Here is a 25,015-nt window from a genome sequence, read left to right on the forward strand (position 1 = left end):
TGTGTGTGTGTGTGAGGCCATACAGTCCAGGGTAACTCCCAGCCTCCTTCATGCCTTCCCCCCAGCTCCCTCTCTGGCAGGAACGTAGCGGAGCTGGGGGACCCCCTTGGGCTGTTAACAGTCCCCACTTTCTCTCCATGTAGCAGTTTGCTGCCTTCACATTTTGCCATAATGTAGATTTTTCCACTTGATTTCCTAGGATTTGTCTTTCATTGCTTTTCTCCCATTTTAAATTTAAAAAGACAAAAAAAAAAAAAAAAGAGAAAGAAAGAAAGAAAAAGAAAAGGGAAAGAGAGAAAGGGGAGAAGAGCCCAGTCTTGCTGGTCTCCTGCACTGTTTGTCTGCAGGGAAATTGCTCGACGCTCTGGGGGAGGATTTTCTCCCCCCTGGTCTGGAGCCCAGAGCCCGGGCTGCTGCTTGGGGCGAGGGAACAGCCTGGGTTGCAGAATGTGGTCCCAGGGCTCTGGGTGTTAGAGCAAGAGGGCTTTGGAGCTGTGGACACAGTGCCCTGTCTGGGTCACCTTGCTGCCCACTGCCTGCGGGCTGGCTGCTTAGCTGCTTCCTGGCGAGGGTAGGTCTCTTGGTGAGTGAGAGAATGAAGGATGGGGGAACAAGAGGATTCCCAAGCCTGGAGGATGTGGCTGAGGGCTCTGGGAAGGCACAGGGGAGCCCAGGTCCCCGATTGCCCCCTACCTGGGGTGAGCTTGGGTGGAAGCGGGCTGCTCCAGGAGGAGGCTTTTCCTTTTTGCCTGCTCTGGGCCACCGGGTTAGGTTCAGCCCACAGGTTGGCGTGTCGTGAAGGCAGGGGGTCTGGGGGCTGCTTGGAGCGAGTGGGGAGGACTTATTTAGATGGGTGGAGTGGAGAGAGCCGTCCCGTGGGGGATAGGGAGGTGCCAAGAGAAGAAGGAAGCTGAGCACAGGTGCAGTGATCCTACTTGGTGTAACCCGAGTCCACCAGGACATTAGGGAGACACCTCAGGCGGGAAACTGGGCTGATGACCACCCCCCCGCTGCTCCCCTGCCCCCCCCCGACACCCCCCCCCGCTGAGTCCTTAGTGCCTGCAGGTCTCCGTGGCCCTGCCCTCAAATAAGCTCCCTGGGTCATCTGTGCTGATGGAGGGAGCCAAGTGTGGACAGTCCCACACAGCGAAGGGTAGAAAAATGAGGGCATTTCAGCAGCGATCTCTCACCTGCAGGTGGAAGTTACAAGTCCAAAGTGTCTTCAATTCCTGGCTCTCAGGCCAGGCAGTAGCTCCTAGAAAAAAGTCTGAGTAGAGTCCACATGTGCTGCTGCCACTGCGTGGCCCGGCCTCCCTGCCCCCTAGGATGCAGCCCCCAGCCTCCCTCCATCACTTCACTCACTTGTTTCCTCCTCTGCCCTGCAATGAGAGCTGTATGGGAGGAGGGGCTCTGTCCTCCTCATGGCTGCATCCCAGCATCTAAACGGTGCTCAGTGAACACTTGTTGACTCAGTGAAGGAAAAGCAGCGGTAGCACACAGGACAGGGTGCGTTGTTGGATGGCTGGTGTCTGGGGAAGCATGCGGTGGGCCTGGCACCCAGGGGGCCTTCCCCACCACCAGTGTGGCCAGCAATGCTGTCTCCTGAGCCCCTCCTGGGACTGGTCGCTCTCTCTTCCTGTCTTGCTTCCCAACTAGACTGAGCTCCCAAGGAAGGGGTTTTACTTGCTATTGTTTTTCTTTTCTTTTAAATTTTATTTATCTATCTATCTATTTATTTATTTATTTTCGGCTGTGTTGGGTCTTTGTTGCTGCGCGCGGGCTTTCTCTAGTTGCGGCGAGTGGGGGCTTCTCTTCGTTGAGGTGCGCGGGCTTCTCATTGTGGTGGCTTCTCTTGTTGCGCAACACGGGCTCTAGGCGTGTGGGCTTCAGTAGTTGTGGCTCGTGGGCTCAGTCGTTGTGGCTTACGGACTCTAGAGCGCAGGCTCAGTAGATGTGGCCCACAGGCTTAGTTGCTCCGCGGCATGTGGGATCTTCCCGGAGCAGGGCTCGAACCCGTGTCCCCTGCATTGGCAGGCGGATTCTTAACCACTGCGCCACCAGGGAAGCCCTCTTTATTATTTTTTTTAATTAACTTATTTTTTGGCTGCGTTGGGTCTTTGTTGCTGCGCGCAGGCTTTCTCTAGTTGTGGTGAGCGGAGGCTCCTCTTCATTGCAGTGCGCGGGCTTCTCATTGCAGTGGCTTCTCTTGTTGCGGAGCACGAGCTCTAGGTGCGCGGGCTTCAGTAGCTGTGGCACGTGGCACGCAGGCTCAGTAGTTGTGGCTCGTGGGCTCTAGAGCGCAGGCTCAGTAGTTGTGGCGCACAGGCTTAGTTGCTCCGCGGCACGTGGGATCTTCCTGGACCAGGGCTCAAACCCGTGTCCCCTGCATTGGCAGGCGGATTCTTAACCACTGTGCCACTGGGGCAGTCCCTACTTGCTATTGTTTCTTAAGGACCAAATGTGCCAGGAACTGAGCAGGACACTTCTTGAATGAATGAATGAACGAATGAACAAACAAACACGCAGAGCCGGCCCTGCCCTTGGGGAGTGCAGCTGGAGGCAGACACTGACCCAGATATATTGGCTGGACCCAGAGAACACCGGGAAAGGTCACCAGACTGCAAATGGAAAGGGCGCAGAGACCACAAAATGCAAGAGGAAACCCATATCAAGTTTCACTAGTGGAGTCTCCATGTCACGTTCAAGTCAGGGCAGGTGCCTGGAGCCTGGGGGAGGCGCAGGGTTCCAGTGCCAGGGAGGGCTGGCCAGGAAAGAGCCTGTCCTCGGGGGGGAAGGTAGGATTTCGAGAGCCAGATGGCCGGAGGAGGAGGGCAGCCCCAGGTGGGCTCCCCATGTGCTTCCCCTCCAGTGTCCTGTGGATTCCACCGAGCCGGGAGTGGCCGAGTGACCCCGTGTCACAGATGCACAAAGAGGCTCAGGGCAGCGCACACAGGGACTGAATGCCTTCACTGTCACTCGTGTCTGAAAATTTGGTCTGGCCTGGGTTCTGGGGTTCACATTTACCAAGCATTTACATCTTTACATCTTGTATTTGCTTCTGATTTTTTTTTCAAGAAATAAAATGGGGATTGCCTGGAAGCCCTTTCACGGAGCCCTCAGTCTTGTTCTATCCCTGCCTCCCTTGAGGTACCCTCTACCCACGACTCTGAAGGGGATGAGTTCCCTTCTTGTCCCCGTTTAGTCATTCAACAAGCATTTATGGAGCACCTAATGTGTGCCAGGCACTGGGAGATCGCGGTGCATACAATAGAACAAATCTGCCTTCATGCAGCTTTTGCTCGTATATATGTGTGTGTCCCTATAGAATAAATCTTATATGTGGCTTTTAATTTCTACATAAATGGGACAGATTGTGCTGCACTTGGCTTTATCAGCCAACTTTATGTTTTCAGGGTTTTGTCGTGCTGATACATGAGAGCTGTTTTATGAATCTTAGCTACGTAATATTCCATTGTGCAAACACACCACGGATTAGCCATTCTTCTGCTGTAAAATATTTAAGTGGTTTCCATTTTTTTGCTGTTTCGAACAGCGCCACAGTGACCGTCTTTGGGCACGTTCCCTTGCACCCGTGTGTGACTTTCTCTGGGAAGGATGTGGAGGGGGACACACTGGCCTGTAGGATTCTAGACCCCCTGGTGCAGTCTGCCCTCAGTCTCCTTGTTCCCAGAGCACTTGGGCCAGGAGCTCTCCCAGGTCCCCACTGCCCCCAGGCACTCAGAGGCTCCTGGCAAGTGCTTGCGGCTTCCTGCCCCCGGCCCTGCACGGAGGCACCGGCTGGGCGGATGGCGGAGCTCGCAGCTGGCATGTGGCGGCAACTGGTGCTGGACAGGGGGCTGGGGCTGTGTGTGGGGTGAGGGGCTTGCCACGAGTGACCCAGGAAGGCCTAGGGGAGCCACGGAGAACGCCAGACTCCTTCATGCCCCTCTTCTTATCATCCTGTTCCTGGAGCCTGGGACAGGTGGAGTGTTCCAGCTTCTGTGCAGAGATAGGGCATGGGCTCGTTCCTCGCTACTTGGGTTTAATTGGATTCTATTTGCTCTCAGTATGGACTCATGGATTTTTTTTTTTATCCAAAGAGAGAGTCCGTGTGGTAAAGGAGGAGGGGTGCAGAGAAGTGCCCCCGCCCTGGTGGAGAGGTTTGAAGAGGGCGTCCCAGGGGAGTGCTAGTCATGGTGCTGCAGAGGCGGGGGCTGGACACGGGAGGGCTGGCGGGCTTAGCATGAGACTTGAGATCTTCCCAGGGGTGGGGAGGGGCTGCAGGAGATGGGGGTTAACAGAGACCCAGCGACTGGGGCCTTTCCCTTCTCTGCCGGAGGGAGGCTCTGGACACAGACCTGGATTACAGGCCCACTGACCGGCCATGTGACCTCCGTCAGGCTACTTAGCACGTCTGAGCCTCAGTTTCCACATCTGTAAGATGGGGCTGTTAGCCCCTGCCCCAGGTTGTGTGAGGATTCACTGAGTGCCAGACATGCCGTGGGTGCTTGGTAAATGCGGTCTCTCTTGGGCCACTCCAGTCCTCTCTGGCTGTGGCATGGGGTCAGGAGGGCCGTGGAGACACTTGGTTTCTCACTGTGGGGCCAGTGACACCAGTGGTACTTAGCCCAGGGTAAGCCCTGTGCCCAGCCATATTTACGGGTGCCGGTTGGTCTCTGACTCCACGTGACCGGTCGTGACACATTGGACTGGGCGAAGGGGTGGTCTCGGGAGCCAGACAGCCTGCATTCAAACCCCACTCTGTGCCTGACTGTGTGACCTTGGGGAAGCCACTTAACCTCTCTGCACTTCTGCGTCCTCATCTCTAAATTGGAGCTGTGCTGATGATACGGACCTCAGATGAGTGAATCCATGCAAAATATGCCGAATAATATTCAAAGGCATCAGGCACTTTATAAACGTTCACTGGTACTGAGCTCTGTATAAACCCCCAAACTCCCCTCCAGTCCCCCCACCCTTGTGGTTGTAAGAATAGCGCATCCCGCTCAGACCAGCTCTCATCTCGAGTACCTTGCGACTCGCTCACATTTGAGCTGACGAGCTGTGGTCACCTCATTCTTCTTTCACCAGCAAAACGAAGCCTGCAAGCTATACCCTGGCGTGTCAGGTGGGGCCATCCTATGGAACTTCTTAGGGGAGCATTGCCCAGAAATATGACTTAATCTAAAAGTTTCTCCCTCCTTGAGAGCAATTAACTCCTATTCTATGCCTGCCTCCCCTCTGCCCCTTGGCCCCCTCCTCCCTCCTGGAGCCAGGTGGCACATCCTAACCCCTCAGCCAGCCTCCTCCTCTTGTCCATCTGTCTCCCCAGATGGGGGGGCGGAATGTAGCAATTGGCCCAACTTCTAACTGGAAAGGAACCATATGGAGGGTTTACCTGGGAGCTGAGTGTCTGCCCGGCCGCTGTTAGGGCAGAGCCAGTGCTGTGGGCAGCAGACTGGCTCCCCGGGCTCTCTCTGTGAGCCGGGACCGGAGGGGCCCCGTCCTGCCCCCAGACCCTCCCTCCTTCTCTCCTTCTCTCCCTCCCCCACGAGCCCCTGGTAGACCTGCTTTTCTCCTGTGCTTGGGGCTTCCTTGGGTGTCTTAGGAGGTCTTGAGGAGCTTGGTCTGCACGGAAGTGGCAGAAAGTAAGAGAAGTGGGTGCTGGTCAGGGCAGGGGGCAGGGGCCATGGTTGCCTTGCCTGGTGCAGAGAACCAGGGGGTCTACTTTCCTGGCAACGTGAGAATGTGTCTGTGTCGTGTGGCTCCGGGCCTTGCAGGTGCCTGGCACAGAGCAGCCCCCATTCTAGTGTGAGTACGTTGTTCTCCCAGAACGCCCCACGCCCCGGCTGCTTGCGCCTCCTCCTGCTAAGACTCAGCTCAGGGTCACCGCCCTTGGGCAGCCTTCCCTGGTTGCCACCTACGCTCAGGAGTAGAGGGCCCTCCTTGGGTGGAGCTGGGTGCTGGCACCTTTCCCCGGGGGGCAGGTGGGTGTGTTACCTCTCCCTGTGCTGGGCGCCCCTTGCAGCCAGTCCTCCATGCAGAGGTGCGTGGAGTGTGCGCAGAAGGCCTGGACTGAGAAGCCATTCAAAGGCTCGGGGGTGCCCAGGGGTGACAGCCAGGTGCCCAGCCAAGGTGGATAGTTTGGCTGGGCCCTAAAGGGCTCCTGTGTGAGGTGGAGCTGGGCTGAGACCCCTGAGTGGGACCCAGAGGAAGGTAATGGTCTCAGATAAAGAATCTGCTTTCATCAAGAGAAATCCCTCATGTTTTTCCATCAGCTGAGCCCTGCCTCTGCCACCTGGGGTCCTGGGGGGGTCTTACTCCCTGGAGGCCCCCCATTCTGTACCTCAGTAGGGCAGGGAATTGTGTGGCTTTGGGTAAACCACTTCTCTTTTCTGAGCCTCGGTTTCCTCACCTGTCAAATGCAGTTGATAGAAACAGTGGTCCACAGTGCTTTTGTAGTAGGAGATGAGGGGAGATTGAAATACACACATGATACCTGTCCCCCCGCCAGCACTGGAGAGACACGTCTGAGGCTGGGGACTGGCTGGGTGAAGTGGAAAGTGCTCCCAGGGGTTCTGTAAGCCACATGGCCTGGCTGTGAATTCCGGGGTGTGTGTTGACTGCATCCTGGCTCCTGCAGACTTGGGGGCTGGGCTTCTCGCAGAGGCATGAGCTTGAGAGGCAGGTAGGCCCTGGGTACCCTCCCCCAGGACCCAGCCAGGTAGGTGGTGGCCCAGAGAAGAAGGAGTGACAGGAGGGCCCCTAAAGACCTTCTGACCCCAATCAGAGCTCTTCCAGTCCTTCCACCCCAAGCACTCCGGTTAGAATGACCTTCCGGGGCTCTCCTGAGCTCCCTGCTAGGAATCTGATCACAAATAAGATGGGCGGGGCCTCGAGTATCAAGGCACCCTGCCAGGCCAGGGTGGGAGCTGGAGAGACTTACACACTGAGTGGCCTGTGGGTTCGTGGAAGGGAACCTGGGAAGACCTGGATGAGGACTGTAGCTGGTTTTGCAGCATTGCTGCCCAGGATGTGTGGGCACGAGTCAGCAGCCATGCGCACTGCTCTTACCAAGGGGCCTGTTGATGAGCATGGGGCCCAGAGACAAGAGCCCTGGTTGGTGTGTGTGGATGTGGGTGCCAGAGGCACTAATGGCCCAGGGTGGGCAATTTGCTCTCGTTCTCAGATTTACTCCGCCAAAAAACCTTATGAGGTGGTTACATTGAAAAGAACCAATGTTTACTGAGCACTTACTATGTGCCAGATATTATTGTATTTATATGCATGAACACACTTAGCTTTATAACAACTCTATGAAATAGGTAGTATCATTATCTTCACTTTATAGATGATGTATTTGAGGCACAGAGAGGTTCAGTAACCAGCCCGAGATCACACAGCGGTAAGTAGCAGAGCTGAGATTTGAACCCAGGCAGTCTAGCTTTAAGCACAATGCTGCATTGCCTCTTGCTAACAACCTATTTTATTCATGAAAACTGAGGCACAGAGAACCTAAGTGACATGTCCAGGGTCACCAAGCTTGTGAGTTGTGGAGCCGAAATTCCCACTGTGGCTATTCTGACTGCACAGCCCGTGCCCAGAGATGGGGACCTGGGAGCTAAGAGTCAGGCTACAGGGCCGTGAGCAGCCCCCAGGAGTGTGGGTTGGGGGAGAGACTCTGTCCGCCCCAGGCTGACTGGTGCCCTTCTTGCAGGGGGTGTGTGCATTGCCCAGTCGGTCAAGATACCACGGGAACCCAAGCCTGGGGAGTTCGACAAGATCATCCGGCGCCTCCTGGAGACCTCGAACGCCAGGGCAGTCATCATCTTTGCCAATGAGGATGATATCAGGTGAGGGCAGGTGGGGCTTGGGGCGGGGCTTGGGAGCTGGGGATCCCTGCTGGAGACCTTCCTAGGCAAGCCTGACCCACCCTGGGGTCCAGAGAGATGGGGTGGGCCAGTGAGTGGGTGGTGGGGAGACCCTTCTGGCTGGGGCACAGGCTACTGCTAATGGGCTCCCCTTCCCCTCGCTGTTTCCTGCACCCATTCTACCAGCTGGGGATGGTAAGCAGGTACTTTTACAGAGGGGCTAAGGCCATGGGCTTGGGGTGAGCGCACCTAGGTTCCTCGCCTGCTCTCCTTCCTACTAGCTGTGTGACCTCAGGCAAGTTTCTCAACCTCTCAGGGCTTCTATTCTGCTTTTAAATAAAAAAGAGAGAAGCTAATTATGCTTGCTTGATGGTGTTGCTTGAGTATTGAACGCAGGAACGTGCATAAGGGGCTTAGAGCAGAGGCTGGTAAGGTTGGCCACCTCTCAGCCCCTCCCTCCTTCCTTCGGTGAGCTCAGAGTAGCGGGAGGAGGCCTGGGCTGAGGTTTTAGTCCTGATTTGGGTACACACTCACTGTGGGCAGTATTGTCCCCTCCCTGGTCCTTAGTCTCCACATCTGCAGATTGGGGGCAGGTGGACTCCGGGTGCCAGAACCATGCAGTGCAGAAACCCTGGACCACCCCACCTCTCTGCACATCTGTCCCTGGGTCCTGAGTCGCAGGTCAGAAACTCAGGTGCCCTTAGAAGATGACCCCTGAGCACCCCTCCTAACCCACTTCCCTTCTTCCTGCCTTTTCTCTCACTACTACCCCTCCGAGACTGTATGTTAGGGCCAAGAGGGGCCGGCCTCCTTGATTCCCTAGTCTCAGTGGGAGACACAGCCCCTGCTCAGAGTCTGACTGGCAGAGGAGATGTGGTTCTCCCCAGGCCTCCTCCCTCAGATAGTTGGCCTGAGGTGTCAGAGCCCGCTGTGCCCTCCGGTCGACCTGCCCACCTGCCTAGCCCAGCCTGCCCGGTCCGCCCCCCGTGCATCCCCCTCCCCGTTGCTAACCAGCATCTTCTCTGGGTCGCATTCTTTCCAGCACTCTTTCCCACTTGTGAAGACCCCATCCTGGACTCCTGAGTTTCAGCAAAACAGATATCCCCCCAGGAGACATTGTCGGGTCCCTGGAGGGGTGGAGGGGGGAGTTCGGGAAGGTCATTAAAGCCTCGAAAGCCACAAGGACCAGCTCTAATAGGTGTTTCTCAGGCCTCGAAGGACCAGGGCGTGGGAGTCCTCAGGATCCATCTGGCACCTCCAAGCTGAAAACAGAGGCTGCTCCTGACCCCCTCAAAGCTTTCAGGTCCCCTAAATTCCTATTGCCACAGGTCCGCTGGCAACGGGGGCAGGAGGGGCTCCTTCTGAGCTCTTTCCCTCCCTGAAATCACCAGTCACTGCCCCCGTGCCCCCACTCCCACCCCAGAGCCCAGCACTAACTTGGGTCCCACTACGCCCCGGGACGCACCCCACTCCAGGCCTCCCTTGCGGCTCTGATGGACCCACACGCGGGGAGGGGAGGATGAAGGTGCCACGTGTCCCAGAGAAGAGGCCCCTGGGAGAGAGAGGGAAGGGCCTGAGACTGACTCCCTGAGCAGCTGCGGGGGGTGGGGGGTGTGATGGAGGGGGGCGCATTTCTGGAAATCCACAGGCATTTCAGAAGCAAACAGAAGTAAAAATAAACCCAGGTGACCTTACAGAGATGGAGTCTTGGCAGCTCTGGTCGTGTCTGGCCGGCCGGATGCAGGCGGGTATTAATAGGTATTAATAGCCTCACCCTCACCTGCCTGGGCTGCGGTAGCTTTGGGGGTCTGGAAATGTCCATCAGGAGACGATGGAGGAGGGCAGGTGTGGGCCCCGGGGCTGGGAAACATGTCTCTCCCTGGCAGCCCCAGGCGGTCCTGCCCCAGCTGGCCACCTCCTGCACAGGCGCAGCGGCCACCCCAAGCCCTGGAGTCTGTCCTGGCTTGTCCATGGGAAGGGCCTGGACAGTTTCTAGTATCCTGGCCTCTCGCTGTGTGATCTTGAGCAAGTTGCTTGCTCCAGTCTCTCCCCGTGGAAGGAGGTGCGTTGCGAGAATTCTGCCCAGTCCCTCCTATTTTCCTCCTCCTAGATGTCTCTGAGGGGCCACTTAGTTCAAGCATCTGTTAAGCACTGACTGAAAGCCTCCTGTGGGCTGGGCCCTGTGCTGGGCTCTAGGGCCCCTGACTTGACTAGGACCACTGTCACTGTGGGCCTGCGGAGGGGTGAGGCCCTGGCTGCCCTCACCCTTTCATCCACCCAGGAGGGTGTGGGGAGCAGCTCTTTGGAGCACCTGGACTTTTGGCACAGAAGGAAGTGGCATGCAGAGGGGGAAGGGTGTAGTGGGGGTGTGTGTGTGAGAGAGACAGTGGATATAAATGTGAGAAAGGGCCAAGGGATGTGGGTCTGGGCTTAGGACCAGCGTGGCATGTACCTGAGAGGACAGAGCCTGGGCAGATGTGGTTCTGGGGACCTGAGTCAGACAGGTCCAAACTGAGGGAAACAGCTGTGGTCTTTGCAGGGACTGAGGTAACCCCAGGGGACAGGAGTGGGTCTGGGAAACAGACAGGGGCTAGGGCTGCCGTATCGGTGAGAGGGGAAGCCGTGGGCCTACAGGCAGGCGTGGGCCTACAGGCAGGCGTGGGCCAGGGCAGCAGGGAACTGTGAGCCTGCGGGTATGACACGGGTGCTGGGGCGGCTATGGGCCCTGGGCTCATGTGGCTCAGGATGGGGGATCCAGGCACAGGCTGGGAGGGGGACAGGTGTGGGCCTCGGGGAAGGGGGTCAGCCAAGGGCAGGTGTGGCCAGGGTGGCGGCAGCCGCGCGGGCAGACACGGCTGGGTTGGGCTGGGCTGGTGCGTGTTCCCACAGGCATGTGCTGGAGGCGGCCCGGAAGGCCAACCAGACCGGCCACTTCTTCTGGATGGGCTCGGACAGCTGGGGCTCCAAGATTGCCCCTGTGCTGCACCTGGAGGAGGTGGCCGAGGGTGCCGTCACTATCCTCCCCAAGAGGATGTCCGTGCGAGGTAGGCCCGGCAGCCCGGATGGCACGCCCGCCGCCCTCAGCCGGCACCATCCACCACCGCTGTCAGTGTCACCCCGATCGGCGCCCCATGCCCTTCCTCTCCCGCTCCTTGTCTCCCTCCATCCTGTCTTTCCTCTTCCTTGGCTCACAGCTTCTTTGTGCTCGGGTTCTGGGATAGGAAGCCTTTCTGGCCACACTTAACCCAGCAGGATTCAAATCCAGATTCAGGACCTTTCTTCCTCCCGTCTCAGATATTTGTGGGTGTGGGAGATGGTGGCAAGTATAGGAGGCTCATTTATCAAGGACTCTCCTTCATCCCTATATACTCTCATCCCTTCTCCCATCTGGGATAGAAGAGGTGAGATCCCTGCCCTGCCTGGAGCGCATCCTCTGCCAGAACGGGCCGGGCACTGCCAGCAAGCTACAAGAAGAGCGTGCCATGCCAGGGGGCAGGGCCTCCCTGCAGAGCCCGCCTGGGTCTGGCGGGCCCTGGGTGTGGGGGCAGGAGTTGCGCCTGCCCTGCCCGGCATCCCTTCCTCTTGGGGCAGAACCCAGTCACCCTGGGCAGGAACAGATTGCTCTGGCCAGAACCTTGCTGTGCGTGAGGCGTGAAGTTCCTATTCATGGCTCAGTTTGGCAGGGACCTCACTGTCCTCCCCATGGGGGAGGCAGGCTCCCAGGGCCTTCTCCCCTGCTCTTGCTCTGGTCAATAGAATCCAGCACTGATGGAGGTGGAAAGGCCTGCAGACATCTGCTTCCACCAAACTTTCCAAGAGACCAAGGCCTGAGCAGGGGAGGGATGTGGGTCACACCGCCGTGTCCTCTACTCACCCTGAGGCAGAGGGAGCATAGGCCGCAGAAGTTTCCACACCTCCCCTCTCAGCCTCAAGCCATGATAAACACGAAATAACAATAACTGCGGCTCTTGATACCTGCAGACACCAGGCCCCTTACGGACATCTCATTCAGTCTTCCCTGCAACCTCAAAAGAAACTTTTATCCACATTTAGTGGGTGAATACATTTAAGGACCAGAGAGATTTAGTGACATGTAGTGGCAGTAAGTGACACATACTTGCTACTAAGAGGCAGAACTGGGATCTGAACCCTGGACTTGCCAGAGAAATCCCTTTTTTCTTTCTTTTTTTTTTTTTTTGTGGTACGCGGGCCTCTCACTGTGTGGCCTCTCCCGTTGCGGAGCACAGGCTCCACACGCGCAGGCTCAGCGGCCATGGCTCACGGGCCCAGCCGCTCTGCGGCACGTGGGATCTTCCCGGACCAGGGCACGAACCCATGTCCCCTGCATCGGCAGGCGGAGTCTCAACCACTGCGCCACCAGGGAAGTCCCCCTTTTTTCTCTGGGACATTAGAGGAGCCTTTAGAGCAGTGGTTCTCACCTGGGGGTGATTTTGACCCCCAAGGGCCGTTTGGCAATGTTTGGAGACATTTTCGGTTGTCACGATTAGGGAGTGATGCTTCCAGCATCTAGTGGGTAGAGGCCGGGGATGTTGCTCAATATCCTGAAATGTACAGGACAGCCCCCTGCCGCTCCAGCCCCCCACCCCAGCAAAGAATGATCGGGCCTAATGTCAGTGGGTCAAGGTTGAGAAACTCTGCTCTAAGGCCAGTCCCCCACCAGTGCCAGCACCTCCCTGACAGCTCCGACAGTCAGACAGCTGTGCCCATGACACGGAATGATCACGATATATAGAGAGGGGGCACTGGTAGGAGAGAGAAGGCGATATTCACTCACCAGCCTGCCTACCCTGGGATGGGGTTTTCTAGGCTTAGAGCAGAGTGGGTAAGCCCTTAGGAGCATTTGGAGAAGGAGGCTGCCTCTGTCAGTGATGGGGAAGTTCTGGACTTGAAGGAGGAAGATCCAGCCCCCCATCTTATCTGTGTGACCTGGGTCATTCCCTACACTCTCTGGTCCGGTCTCCTCTTCAGAACTAGAATGCTCAGGTACTCCCAGGATTGAGTGCCTGCCCCCCACCAGCCTCTCTGCTCTAATCTCTGGGCCCCCAAGTGACTCCTTCTCAAAGAGGCCCCATATTACCACTTTGGTGGTTAAGAAGCAGCAGAAACACCCTCATCCTGTACTTCGTCCATAAAGGAAGCAGTTGTAAGATTACACAGGCTCTCCCTGGAATTTAATACAGCTCTTTTCATTGTGAAGAAAATGAAATGGTCCACATTTTGTTTTTTCCGGCTGGGCCCTGGATCAGAGGATGTGCTCTTCTTCCCTTCCGCCTCCCTCTGCCTGGGCCACATGAAAGCTGTGGGAAGAGGGAAGGGGAGGGGGCGGGTGGGGAAGGGAGGCGTGAGGTCCTGACATCCTGGTTCCCTGTCAGGCTTCGACCGCTACTTCTCCAGCCGCACGCTGGACAACAACCGGCGCAACATCTGGTTTGCTGAGTTCTGGGAGGACAACTTCCATTGCAAGTTGAGCCGCCACGCGCTCAAGAAAGGCAGCCATGTCAAGAAGTGCACCAGTGAGCACGCGCATGGGGGGGGGGGGGCGTGGGACTGAGCCTCAGGGGGCGGGGCCAGGGTGGGCCCTGAGTGGGTGGGGCTATGGGGGAGAAGGCTGAGAGTGTCAAGTGGGGTAAGCGGTGGCTGCGGGACACTGCCGCAGGGGTAGCAGTGTCCAGGGGCCCAGGCGGTGCTGCCTGGGGGTGGAGTTGGGGGCCAGAAGGGGCGGGGCCCTAAGGTGGGGGGGCAGAAGGGGCGGGGCCAGGACTGACTCAAGGTCTGACACCAGGGCCTTGTCGGTGGGTGGGCTTAGGGTAGCTGAAACCTCGGTGATCTCTCAGACCATCAGCCGTAGGACGCTGCTGAGTAGGGGAAGGGGCTCCTGGGTCTGGGCAGAGGTGCCGTCTGGCTGCTCACCTTGGGCTTCATCTGGACGCCCCTATGGCAAGCCCACAGACCTGACTGACCCCAGCTGCCCTGTGAATCCTAACGCTCACCGGTCTGAGCACTTTACAGAAACCATCTCTAACCCCTCCAGGTTCCCACAGTCACTCAACAGACACCAGTTTGACTCCCACTCCCTGGCCCTTTTCTAAGCACCATGGTTATAGCAGTGAATGAAAGAGCCGAAAAGCTCTTGGAGTTTTTATTTTAATGGGGAGACAGACAATAAACGAGATATGTAAGTAAACTATAGACTATGTCAGAAGGAAAAAGTGCAGTAGAAACAAAATAGATAAGAAAGAGGATGGCCTCCCTGCAAGGTAACGCTTCAGCAGAGTCCTGAAAAGGACAGGGAATGAGCCACGGGAGGATGGGACGATGGGTCTGTTTTACAGAATGGAAAACAGAGGCTCAGAGCAGGTAAGTAAAGGGACCTGAGTTCCCGCAGATGAAAGGTGGTGGCGCAGGATATGGGCCCAGGTCTGAGTTCTAGGCCCTCAGACCCCTGTGGTAGCCGTCTTGGCGCGTTCACCTTTGATACAGGTGGACGTGGGTCCTTGTGCTCTCTTTGTCTGGGTAGCTCTGCAGCAGGACCTGGCGTCAGGGACATTGGGAGGGCTCTGCGTACCCCTCAACCGTGAGTGGTGGCCATGCAAGGATGATGAACTCCCTCTTATCGTCTTCTGGACTGATGGGTGCAGCTTGGGCAGAGGGCCAGATGAGCAAGGGCCGCTGGATCAGCCGCAGGGACATGCTGCATGGAATCACTGGCAGTTGGGGGTGGGGGAGTGGGTCCACTAGGGCCAGGGGAGGAGGGAGCATGGTGAGGTGGGTGGGCCGGTGAGGAGCATGCTGACCTCTGGTGGCCAGGGCAATCGTGGCTACTTAAGACTGTGGGTGTCCCCTGGGGACGAAGGCAAACTCCTGTGGGTGTAGGCAGCAGTGTGTGTACACCCTTGTGTGTGTGACTGTATGTGACTGTGTATGTACGTGAGTGTCTAAAAGAGAAGGTATATATGTGCATGTCTGTCTTACATAGGGGCGACGTTCTTGCGTGAGCTAATAACCATAAACACCACTCTTTACTATGCATTTACTATGTTCCAGATATTTTAACAACGTCATCTCATTTCACCCTCAAAGCAACTCTAGGGGCTCTTATGACCCCCTTATTATGGAGGCTATGGAGAGTCAGAGAGGTCAAGCAACTTGCCCAAGGCTGCACAACAAAGGTCCTTATGAGGCAGTAATCACAACAAAGGTGTAAGAAGTACCAACATGCCTGGGCATGGGAGGCTGGGCCCTCATGGGTAGGAGCATCCTGTTTACTTCTCTCTTCCTGGCATAATTATTGAGAGCATCCCCTTTTATTCTCAAAAGTCCCCAAGTGGGGATAGAAGATTGTATCTTCACCCTGATTATAGGTCACGAGACCTGGCTTGGAGATGGGGATGGGTGGGACTGAAAGTGGGGGCAACATGGATAAGGGGGCGTCTCGGCCCCTGTGTCTGGCTCATCAAGGGAAAGGGGCTTTCTGGAGTCTCCTCTTGGTCTGGGAGACGCAGGCAGGGAGAAGGCCTTGGTCAGTCCTTGTAAGCTCTTTCCAGACTCCCAGTCCTCTTCAGGACTCCCCGGCTGCTGGTGAACTGGTGGGGGGAGGGGGGACGGGCCCTCTCTAGGTGCCCTCAGGGAGGTGTGTGGGCTGTCAGAGCAGGTGGGGAAGGAGGGCTTGATCAGGATTCAGGAGAGTGTAGACTCTCACTGGGAACCTGAGGCCAGCTGTACCCTGTCAGGACCTTAGCTTTCTCATCTGAGAAATGGGATTGGTGGTGGGCCAGCCCAGAGGGTGTCTGGGGATGCAGGTGAGAAAGCTGATTGGAGGCACTTGGTGAACTGTAAGAGGGTGGGGCTCAAGCCTGGCTGTGCATCAGAATCACCTGGAACTTTTAGAGCTCTACTAGGGCCCCCCCCAGACCCACTAAGCAGAACCTCAGGGGTGGGTTGTTTTTCAAGCTCTCCCAGTGGGTTTTTTGTGTATCTAGGGCTGGGAACCTCACATCGAATCACCTGGGGATCTTTTCAAATGCCGACCAATCCCTGGCTCCCAGCCCCAGACATTCTGATGTAATTGGCCCTGGGTACCACCTGGGCATCAGGATTTTTTTTTTTTTTTTTTTTGTGGCACGCGGGCCTCTCACTGTTGTGGCCTCTCCCGTTGTGGAGCACAGGCTCCGGACGGGCGGGCCCAGCCGCTCCGCGGCATGTGGGATCCTCCCAGACCAGGGCACGAACCCGTGTCCCCTGCATCGGCAGGCGGACTCTCAACCACTGCGCCACCAGGGAAGCCCCATCAGGAGTTTTAAAAGGTGCCCCTGTGGTTTAATGTGCAGCCAGGTATGGAAAGCACTGCCTCAGAAGGAGAGGTGGGTGATGGAAGGGGCGACGGCGTGCTCCCCAGGCAGTGGGGAAGGCGTGAGCAAAGCACCACAGGGAGGGGTGGAAGGACAGCATATTCCAGCTGACCTGGATGTTTCTCGCTGCATCTGAAGCCCCAGCAGAGGCTGGTAAGGGTCCTTGGGCGGCCCCACATCAGGCACAGTGAGCCCGTCCATCTCTGGGTGAGGTGAGGGGTAGGGGAGCTGCTGGGAATGTTTGTGGGACCTCAGACCCACCCTGGGTGAGGGGGAGGCAGCTCTGGCTTCTCATGGCCCCATCCAGGTTTGAGCTGAGCTTGTCCCTTAGGCCAGGAGGGCTGGGGTGACACCCATGGAGTACGGGCTCTGGACCGGGCACCTGTCAACGGGTCAGGGTCTGGGTCCGACTCTGCCTCCTCCCTGCTGTGTGACCGTGGACATGTTATTTAACCTCTCTGAGTCTCAGAGAGGGCAGGGAAGTCACCACCCATCTCAGTGGGCTGTTGGAAGGATTGGTGATGTGTTTGAAGAGTATGAAGAAGCTGAAAAAGGATGTGTACGATCAGTGCTGACAGAATGGTGGTTGTTGTTGATAGAGAGGGAGGGGGAGAGGTGGGATTTACCTGCGACTGGGTAATTTAACAGCTCAAGTCTGCTGTAAGGATTCTGTCCGTTGTAGGATCCCCGACGGGGAGGACAGCATCCTGAGGGTGGGTGGTGTAGGCTGTCATAAGCGTTGCCTCCATTTTACAGAAGGGGACGCTGAGGTGGTTGGTGAACATCGCAGTGCTAGAGAACTGGCAGGGCTGGCTTCGTACCCAGGCAGCCTGGCTCTCCAGCTGGTGCCCCACCTGCCTCTCCCACTTCCTTTCCTCCCACGCCCCCAGCCACCGTCTCGCTTGCCCTCAGCTAGCCCTGTATTCTCCACCTGCCTCACTCTGTCTCCCGAGCCAAGCTCCACGCTCACTTCTTCCAGGCTGCCTGGTATCCACACCGGGTGGGCCCACTCTGGTCCCCTCATTGCTAACAGTTTCAATAGCCAGCCTCTGCCTGTCTCAGTCCCTCAGGCCCTGCCCACGATCTCAGCATGAGCGAGTGCCACTCCTGTGTTCCCCTGCCCTTTGCTCTGCCAAAGTCCATGCCTTCCCTCCTCAGGGCAACAGACGGGCCTGATGACCTTCTCAGAGGGTGGGAAGGACCTTCTCATGCTGGGGTCTTACACTTGGGAAGATCCCATCCATCCTTCAAGGCTGTGTTAAGTTGAATTCCCCTCAGGAATTCCCTGGTGGTCTGGTGGTTAGGACTCCACACTTTCACTGCCAAGAGCTCGGGTTCGATCCCTGGTTGGGGAGCTAGGATCCCACAAGCCGTGCAGCGCGGCCTGCATGAAAAAAAAGTTGAATTCTCCTCAAGACAAGGAATTGAGAGCCAGTCGTTTCTTTGGGAGAGAATCCCAGGAAACATTGGCAGGGGAGGGAAGGCAGACATAAAGGGTGTGTTACCAAGCAGGTTACCACTGTGAGCAGCTGGAACTTTACTCCCCCGGGGGCTCTGGAGACAGAAAGGAGCACGCCTGGCAGTCATCCCGCTGGAGGTGTGAGGGAGCTGGGGTGTGTGTACACCAACTCCCGTCAATCATTGCTGGCTGTTCCCAGAGGGTGTTAATTCCTCAGTGCCTCCACATGCCAAATGGCTGGCAAAGAGGGCTTCTGTGGCCAGAGAGTCTCAGAAGAGTGGCAGATACTGGCAGTTGGAGACTGGGCTGGTGTGTCTCAAAGCGGCAAGTGCTCGTGGGCACCCATTCTTTCTCAAATACACAACTGTGCGAGTCCCCCTGAACTGGGTGTGAGTCCTAGTGCTGCCACTTCCTAGCCGTGCAACCTGGGGCAGGTCACTTCTTGAGGCCTCAGTTTTCTCACTGTAAAATGGGGATCATACTACCCACTTCCATTCCCCAGAGCCCTGTCACTAGCAGAGCTGCCTTTCTCATGGTTTCCCAGAGAAGGCGTGGAGGGGATCTGCCGGAAGCACTAGAAGGTGGCCTGCGGGCTGCTCCACACCTGAGCGAGATAGGGGTCACGGAGCAGGGCGTCTCTGCAGCTGTCAAGGCCTGCGGGAGGGCAGCGCCCGCCTCCCACCTCCTCTCCTGGCCCCCTCCCCAGGAGCCCGCAGAGCAGGGCTTGGGAATTAAAGCTGAAAACAAGGTAGATGTGGCATCCGTCTTTTTGACAGGACTGCCAGCCAGGTGATGGCTGAGTGGAGGAAGGCCTGGTTTACGAGGAGATAGGAGAGATTTACTGCCTGCTGCTCCCAGGGGCCGGGAGTACTGAGAGGGAGGGTGGCCGCATGGCAGCTGGGGATGTGTGGGGAGATGCTGGTCACCCAGCCTGTGCCAGCAGCAATAACAACAGCTGATATTTATATAGCATTTATTACATGTCAAGCTCTGTTTTAGTGTTTTGCATTTGCTTTTCACAGCAACCCATTTTACAGATGAAAAAACCGAGGCACAGAGAAGTTAAAGACTTTCCCAAGGTCATACAGGTAGAAAATGGCAGAGCTGGGATTTGAACTCTGGCCATCTGGCTCCAGGGATGTCCTGCCTCAGGCCAGCTGATGTCCCAGCCCCAGGGCCCTCTGGCTATTCCAGCCTGGCTTCGTGGCTCTTTTCACCTCCACATTCCTAAAGGAACCTGGGGAAAGGAAGGAAGACCCACATTTGGGATTACCTAGTATGCGCCAGGTTGTGCCGCTCATTAGAGGAACTCACATTTGCCCAAGCCGTCAGCCACCTGGTGGCCACAGGGGTCCTGAGCCCTTCCCCGCAGTGCTGTTTCTTACTTGTTCAGCTGGCGTTTACTCAGAGGCTGACTGTGTCCCCAGCCCTGTGCTGGGCTCTGTGAAGGGGACAGACCTGCCCTGAGGGGCTCCCCCTGCAGGTGGGAGATGATATGGCCTTGGAGACAAGGTGGTACACGATGGTGTGGTCCCAGTAGTCAGAGCTGAGGGCCTCCAGAGAGCTTAATCATGAGACCAGAGAGGACAGATCCAGGAGGCCTCCTGGAGAGTTCTGGGAGACTAGGGATGTTGCACCTTTAAATCAGGAGGTCAGAAGTCCTCACTGGGAAGGTGACTGGGAAAGAGCATGCCGGGCAGAGGGCACAGCATGTGCAAAGGCCCTGAGGTAGGCTCAGGCCTGGCAGGTCTGGGGAGCAGTGAGGAGACCCATGTGGTTGGAGCAGAGAGATCAACAGGTAGGAGATGGGGTCCGAGAGGTGGGGCGGGGTGGCACGGGTCTGTGGGCCTTGTCGGCAATTTGTAAGGATTTAGTCTTTTAATGCCAAATGAGACAAGGCCATGGCAGGGTTTGAGAAAGGATTGACGTGATCAGATTTATGTTATAATGGGCTCACTCTGGCTGCCTCCTGGAGCAGAGATGGGGGTGAGGGCAGAGCTGGAGGTCAGTTAGGGGCCGGGGCTGTAGTCCAAGTGGGAGGTGATGGGAACTTGGAGCAGGTGGTGGCCATGGAGATGGTAAGAAGGAGTCTGATTCTTTATCAGTTTTGCAGTGTGGCCTCAAGAGTTTGCTAAAGGATTTGAGGTGAGAGAAAGATGGCAGAAAATCAAGGATGACTCTGAGGTTCTTGGTGGTCCACTGAGATGGGGCGGGGGTGGAGTGTCAGGCTTAGCCACGCGGAGATTCCTGGGAGAGGTGGGTGCAAAACCCAGACTGGGGTTGGTCAGGAGAAAAATGGAGGAGAGAAATTGATGACAATGAGTAAGGACAACCCTTCTGAGAAGTTTTGTTGTAAACAGGGAGAGAGGGATGCTAGCTGGGGGAAAAGTGGGGTCAAGAAAGGGTTTCTGTTTAAATGGAAGAAATTAAAACGTATTTCTATGTTGACAGCAAAGATCCAGTAGAGGAAAAACTAGATGCTCCTGGAAGGAAAAGGAGCATGGCTGGGTGATGGGGGAGAAGGGGCGTCCACGTGGGGGGTTGGCTGTGACTTCGGCCCCGCGAGCTGCCTCCCCTTCACCCCTGGCCCCAGTCTGACCCTGTCTGGGAGAGCTAAGCCCAGGCCCCTGGGCTGGGCAGAACCAGTGAGGAGTAGAGAATGGCCTTCCCTGGGAGCTGGCCTGTGCAGGTGCCAAGTGTGGCTTCTGCTGCAGGTATCACTCTTCTCTAATGGTCCCGGGAGCCGACCTCATTACAGAAAAGGGGATCGAAGCTCAGAGATGCTAAGCAACTCGGCAGGCCAGTGAGAGGCTGAATGGGGGGTGGGGTGTCGAGCTGCTCCCATCTGGCCGGACGTCCACGTCCTGTTTCTTGAACTAGGGTCTGTGGACATCTGGGGATACGTTCTTGAGGTCAGACTCTCAGCGACCTAGGAGCTCCATGACGATTCTTGAACTTGGCATTTTCATTTGACGGCCTTCTGAAAGCGGTCTTTACAGATTGCAAAGACAACTTCTCTGCTCCTGTGATAATTTGCAGTTGGAAGTAGCTGTCACTGCCGGGGCTTCAGCCTCTGATGTCAGTATTTTCATCCTGGGCCCACATTCATCCTAGGATTATCCTGGGACAGAATAGTTTTCCTTCAAAAGGGGCCTGAGGCTGGCTCAAGTTCGGGGAGCCCTGGGCTGTACCACCACTGAGAGCCAGAAAGAGAGCACCTGGAGGAGTCAGGAGCCACCACCCCCTGCCCCCGCTGCTGGGCAAGACTCTTCCCCTCCCCGCCCCCAAGGGGGTGACCGTTACGGGCCCCCACCCCTAACCCCCCGACACTGGGGCTGGCTCAGGGTTCCCCAGGACGGGAGTTGGCGGAGAGCTGTGACGGAGTTTGGTGGAACAGATCTAGGGGTGGGGGCACCAGGCTGAGTTGTTTAGAGGTGCCCTACCCGGAAAGGAGGGGGAGCCTGCTCTGTGACTTCTGGGGATGCCGGGGTGGTGGAGCCTGGCCTCCGGAGTAGGACTCGGGGACCCTCAGAAAGACCTGCGTGTTCCAGGGAGGTGACGAGGAGAATGGCTCAACCACAGGCAGAGTCAGGAAAGAGGGGGACTGGCCAGGAACCCAGGTGGCAGCTTCCTCCCCCATCTGAGTGTCAGTGGGCGCTGACCTGGGCCCCTGTCCGTGGGGTGGGCACCCCACGCTCATCTTTTGGGGGTCTGGGAAGACCCAGCACGTGCCGGGCTGCAGACAGGTTGGAGGGGCGGCCCAGGGCTGGGGTGGAGGCCTCCAGGGGTGGGGAGTTTTCCGCGGGGAAGTGTTAGGGAGGAGAGGAAAACGGAGGCTTAGAGAGCACTACGTATAAGGCATGATGCTGCGTGTTTTACGTCTGCACCTCCTTGAATCCTCTCAGTGGCCCCTCAAGGTAAGTGTTATTACCCTGGATTTACATCTGGGGGACGTAAATTTTACTTGACCAGGGTCATATGGCTGGTCCAGCGCAGAACCACACACTACAGCTCTCCCTGGGGGTGGGGCATCCTAGGACCCTCTTATCCTGCTCCCTGGAAGTTTGCACAAGGGATGAAAACCGGTGTGTATGTTTGTGCATTTGTATGTAGGTGCAAGTTTATATGTGTGTAGATGTGTGTGGTATGTCCACACACCTACGCCGATTACACGTGTGGACTTGAACCTGTGCGTGTGTTGCCCCAGGTCCCCTCGGCGCTCCCCAGCCCTGCTTTGCCAATGGAGTTAATGTCCCCGGGGGGAGTCTGCGGCCTGAGACTGGTGGGAGTGGGGCTACTTATCCCCTCAGATGGGGCAGCCCTGAGGCATAGGCCACACAGTTTTCTAGAGCCCCCCACGGGGTTGAGCCTCACACCTGGCGTTAGTGTCTTCCCATCCCTTCCCGTCTCTGCCTCGCTTCCTCACCCCCAATCTGTGCTTCCAGCCATCACCTCCCAGATGAAACACTTGCACTCATATCCTTGTCAGGACCTGCTCGTGGGGCTTCTCAGCGACAGTGAATCTGAATGACCACGTGCTTGTAGGAGTGTCGTGCTCCTTGTGTAGCTGTGTATTGGGTTGGCCAAAAAGTTTGTTCGGGTTTTCGTAAGCTGTTACAAAAACCCAAACGAGGGACTTCCCTGAGGGGCCAGTGGTTAAGACTTCGCCTTCCAGTGCAGGAGGTGTAGGTTCGATCCCTGGTCGGGGAGCTAAGACCCCACATGCCTCGCACCAAAAAACCAAAACATAAAAACAGAAGCAGTATTGTAACAAATTCAATAAAGACTTTAAAAATGGTCCACAGCAAAAAAAAAAAAAAAAAATCTTAAAAAAAGCCCAAATGAACTTTTGGTCAACCCAATATATAGAGTATGTGTTTATATGGACACTTATGTTTCTACATGTTTGAACGTAGATGCGTGTATAGGGATGTATATAAATGCATGCAGGTTTGTGTGTTGCTACTTTATATGTGTAGATGTGAAAATACGGGGGTGTATATGTGGCTGATTTTGTATACCTTTATGTGAGGGAGTGTGTGTGTGTGTACACATGAGCCTGGAACTCAGGAGGATTGCGGCTGGGTGGGGTGAGTAGTTGTGGAGAGGTGAGCAGGGAGACAGGGAGGAACTCTGATTATTTCAACCTTGAAAACTCATTTCAATTACAATTTACAACCTGCAGACAAAGGCTGCAGTCACCGTAGTAACCACAGCTGCGGGGGGGGGGGGGGGGGGGGGTTGATGGAGAAAGTCCTCTCCCGGATGGTTCCGGGACTGGCTGTCATCCGTGGCTAAGCCAAACACATCTCCGGCTCACTGTGCCTTGGGACACAATTAGGACATCTTCAAACTGTTGCTGCTGTCATTGTTGCCATGTGTCTGGAATTTATCTCCTCTAGGAGCTCTCAGAAATGTGTGTCTTGTTTCCTGCCAGAACTGTGGTTCCCCTGTCTGGGCCTGGGGGTCCCAACCACCCATGAAAGGGGATCCTCTGACCCCCCGCTTCCCTCCATGGCCATCTGCCTCCTCCAGCCCTGGAGACAGGGATCCTTAGCTCCTGGTTAGGCCTGGCCAGACAACTGGGGCGAGGCCTGAGCCCCAGAGAAGGGGGAAGGCAGGTCGGGGCTGGATGGAGGGAGGAGGAGGCAGACAGTTCAGGGTGGTGGAAATTCTTTGGGAGCCAGAGAGATCCAGGTTCAAATCCCAGCCACTCACCAGCCAGGCCAATCCCCAGGTGGGCAGGAACACCAGCTGGGAGCCAGGATTCCCTCAAGACTCTGGGTACCTTACTCGACCACCTGCAAATCTGTTACCTCCTCTGTGACGGGGGCCAGTCTGGCCTACGTCCCAGAGGCTCGGGGAAGAGGAAGCACCAGCCATGCTGCAGGGTTATTTGCTGAAGAGTCGAGGGTGTGCAGAGAGCTGCACTGGTTGTGGACACAGCTTCCGACGTTCAGCACAGCATGTCTGGACCTTGTTTGACTTGTGTTTGTGATCCCTTCCCCCTCCCCCAAAGGGAGCGCACTTAGGCTCTGTCATTGTTGCTTCCTGTGGGGCTCAGGGGAAGGGCCCTTGGAGTTTGAGGGGTGTGTGTGTGTGTGTGTGTGTGTGTGTGTGTGTGTAGGGGGTCACACTCAAGGCCCGCCGCTCCCTTTCAAATTAAGGCCTTTTGCAGGGCACCTCACTGCCCTGTTATCTCATTTGTAATTGGGGGCAGACTTGAGACAAAAGTCAAGGACGTGAAAGTGTGTTGGGAAGTCTCTAGAAGTCCATGGCTGGCACCATGACAACTCTGGGGTGGAGATCCCAAAGGCGCAGTGTTCAAGGGCCGCTGACAGCCCACAGCCCACAGGACCCCAAAGCCCTTCCCACGGGAGCCTCCCCAGGCAGAGGTGGGCTCCCCTGGTGAGGACCTCCTGTGGGGTCATCTGTATTCCAGTGCCGGTGCAGGTGGCTTCGTGACCCCAGTGAGAGCACGTGGTCCTGGACCTGAGTGGCCCAGGGATGGATGCTTCAGCTGGACCACTGAGGAGGGACCCCTGGGAAGATAGGGAGAGGAGGGGGCTGAGGGCAGCTCAGCCAGGGTCCCTTAGCCTTGTGTGTCCTTGGCCTTGGGATAGAGCTGCTGCTTCTCTGCAGTGGCTGCAGCCTCCCCCTCCATCCTGGTTAATAATTCAGTCTCTCATCCTGATGAAATGAGGGCATGATGGGAGCTTTGGGAGCATGGAGCAGCGGGATACAGAGGGCAGGACCTGGGGGCTGGGGGTGATGGTGGGGTCTGGGGCTGGGGCCTTCCATGCAACCCTGCCCCAGGCCCCTCTGTCACCCTTCGGGGACAGGATTGTCCCTTGTGCTTCTCTCCTGGCTCTCAGAAGCTGGGATCATTAGCCTTGAGTAAGAGGGCAGGCTGCTGAGGCTGGAGAACTTGCCTCTCCTGTCCATCCATCTCTGTTTGTGCCGTGGCCTAGAGAGAGCTTTGCCTGTTAGCAAAGCTCTGCTGTCCCAGGAGCTCCGAGGCAGGCAGGGCTTGGAACTCTTTGTACCCTTGTGTTTAACAAACTTCTGCAGCACCTGGCAAGTACCAGGCCCCTCTTTATGACCCGTTGTGAATATAAACCCATTTATCCTCATAGGGACCCTATCCCGACCTATGAGGTAAGTACCATCATTATCCTCATTTTGCAGATGAGGAAACTGAAGCCCGATAGATGAGGTGGCAGGTCCAAGGTCACAGCTAGAGTACAGGGTAGAGCTGGGGTTTCAGCCCAGACAGTCTTGTGTGAATGAAGTGTAGTGGGTAGCCAGGGGCTTAG

At 56.5% G+C, this 25,015-nt stretch overlaps 1 protein-coding gene across 2 annotated transcripts in view; it reads left to right on the plus strand.

The window, feature by feature from the left end:
- Positions 1–25,015, plus strand: part of GRM4 (glutamate metabotropic receptor 4) — a 98,383-nt gene that overhangs the window by 54,296 nt on the left and 19,072 nt on the right. The window contains exons 3-5 of one of the 2 annotated variants that reach the window (XM_033863693.2): positions 7,718–7,853; positions 10,761–10,915; positions 13,265–13,405. In XM_033863693.2, the coding sequence (XP_033719584.1) occupies positions 7,718–7,853; positions 10,761–10,915; positions 13,265–13,405 (432 nt within the window). The remainder of the gene's footprint in view (positions 1–7,717; positions 7,854–10,760; positions 10,916–13,264; positions 13,406–25,015) is intronic. The other variant, XM_033863694.2, reaches the window with a different exon arrangement.

This window comes from Tursiops truncatus, chromosome 10, assembly GCF_011762595.2.
Source record: "Tursiops truncatus isolate mTurTru1 chromosome 10, mTurTru1.mat.Y, whole genome shotgun sequence".
NCBI lineage: Eukaryota > Metazoa > Chordata > Mammalia > Artiodactyla > Delphinidae > Tursiops > Tursiops truncatus.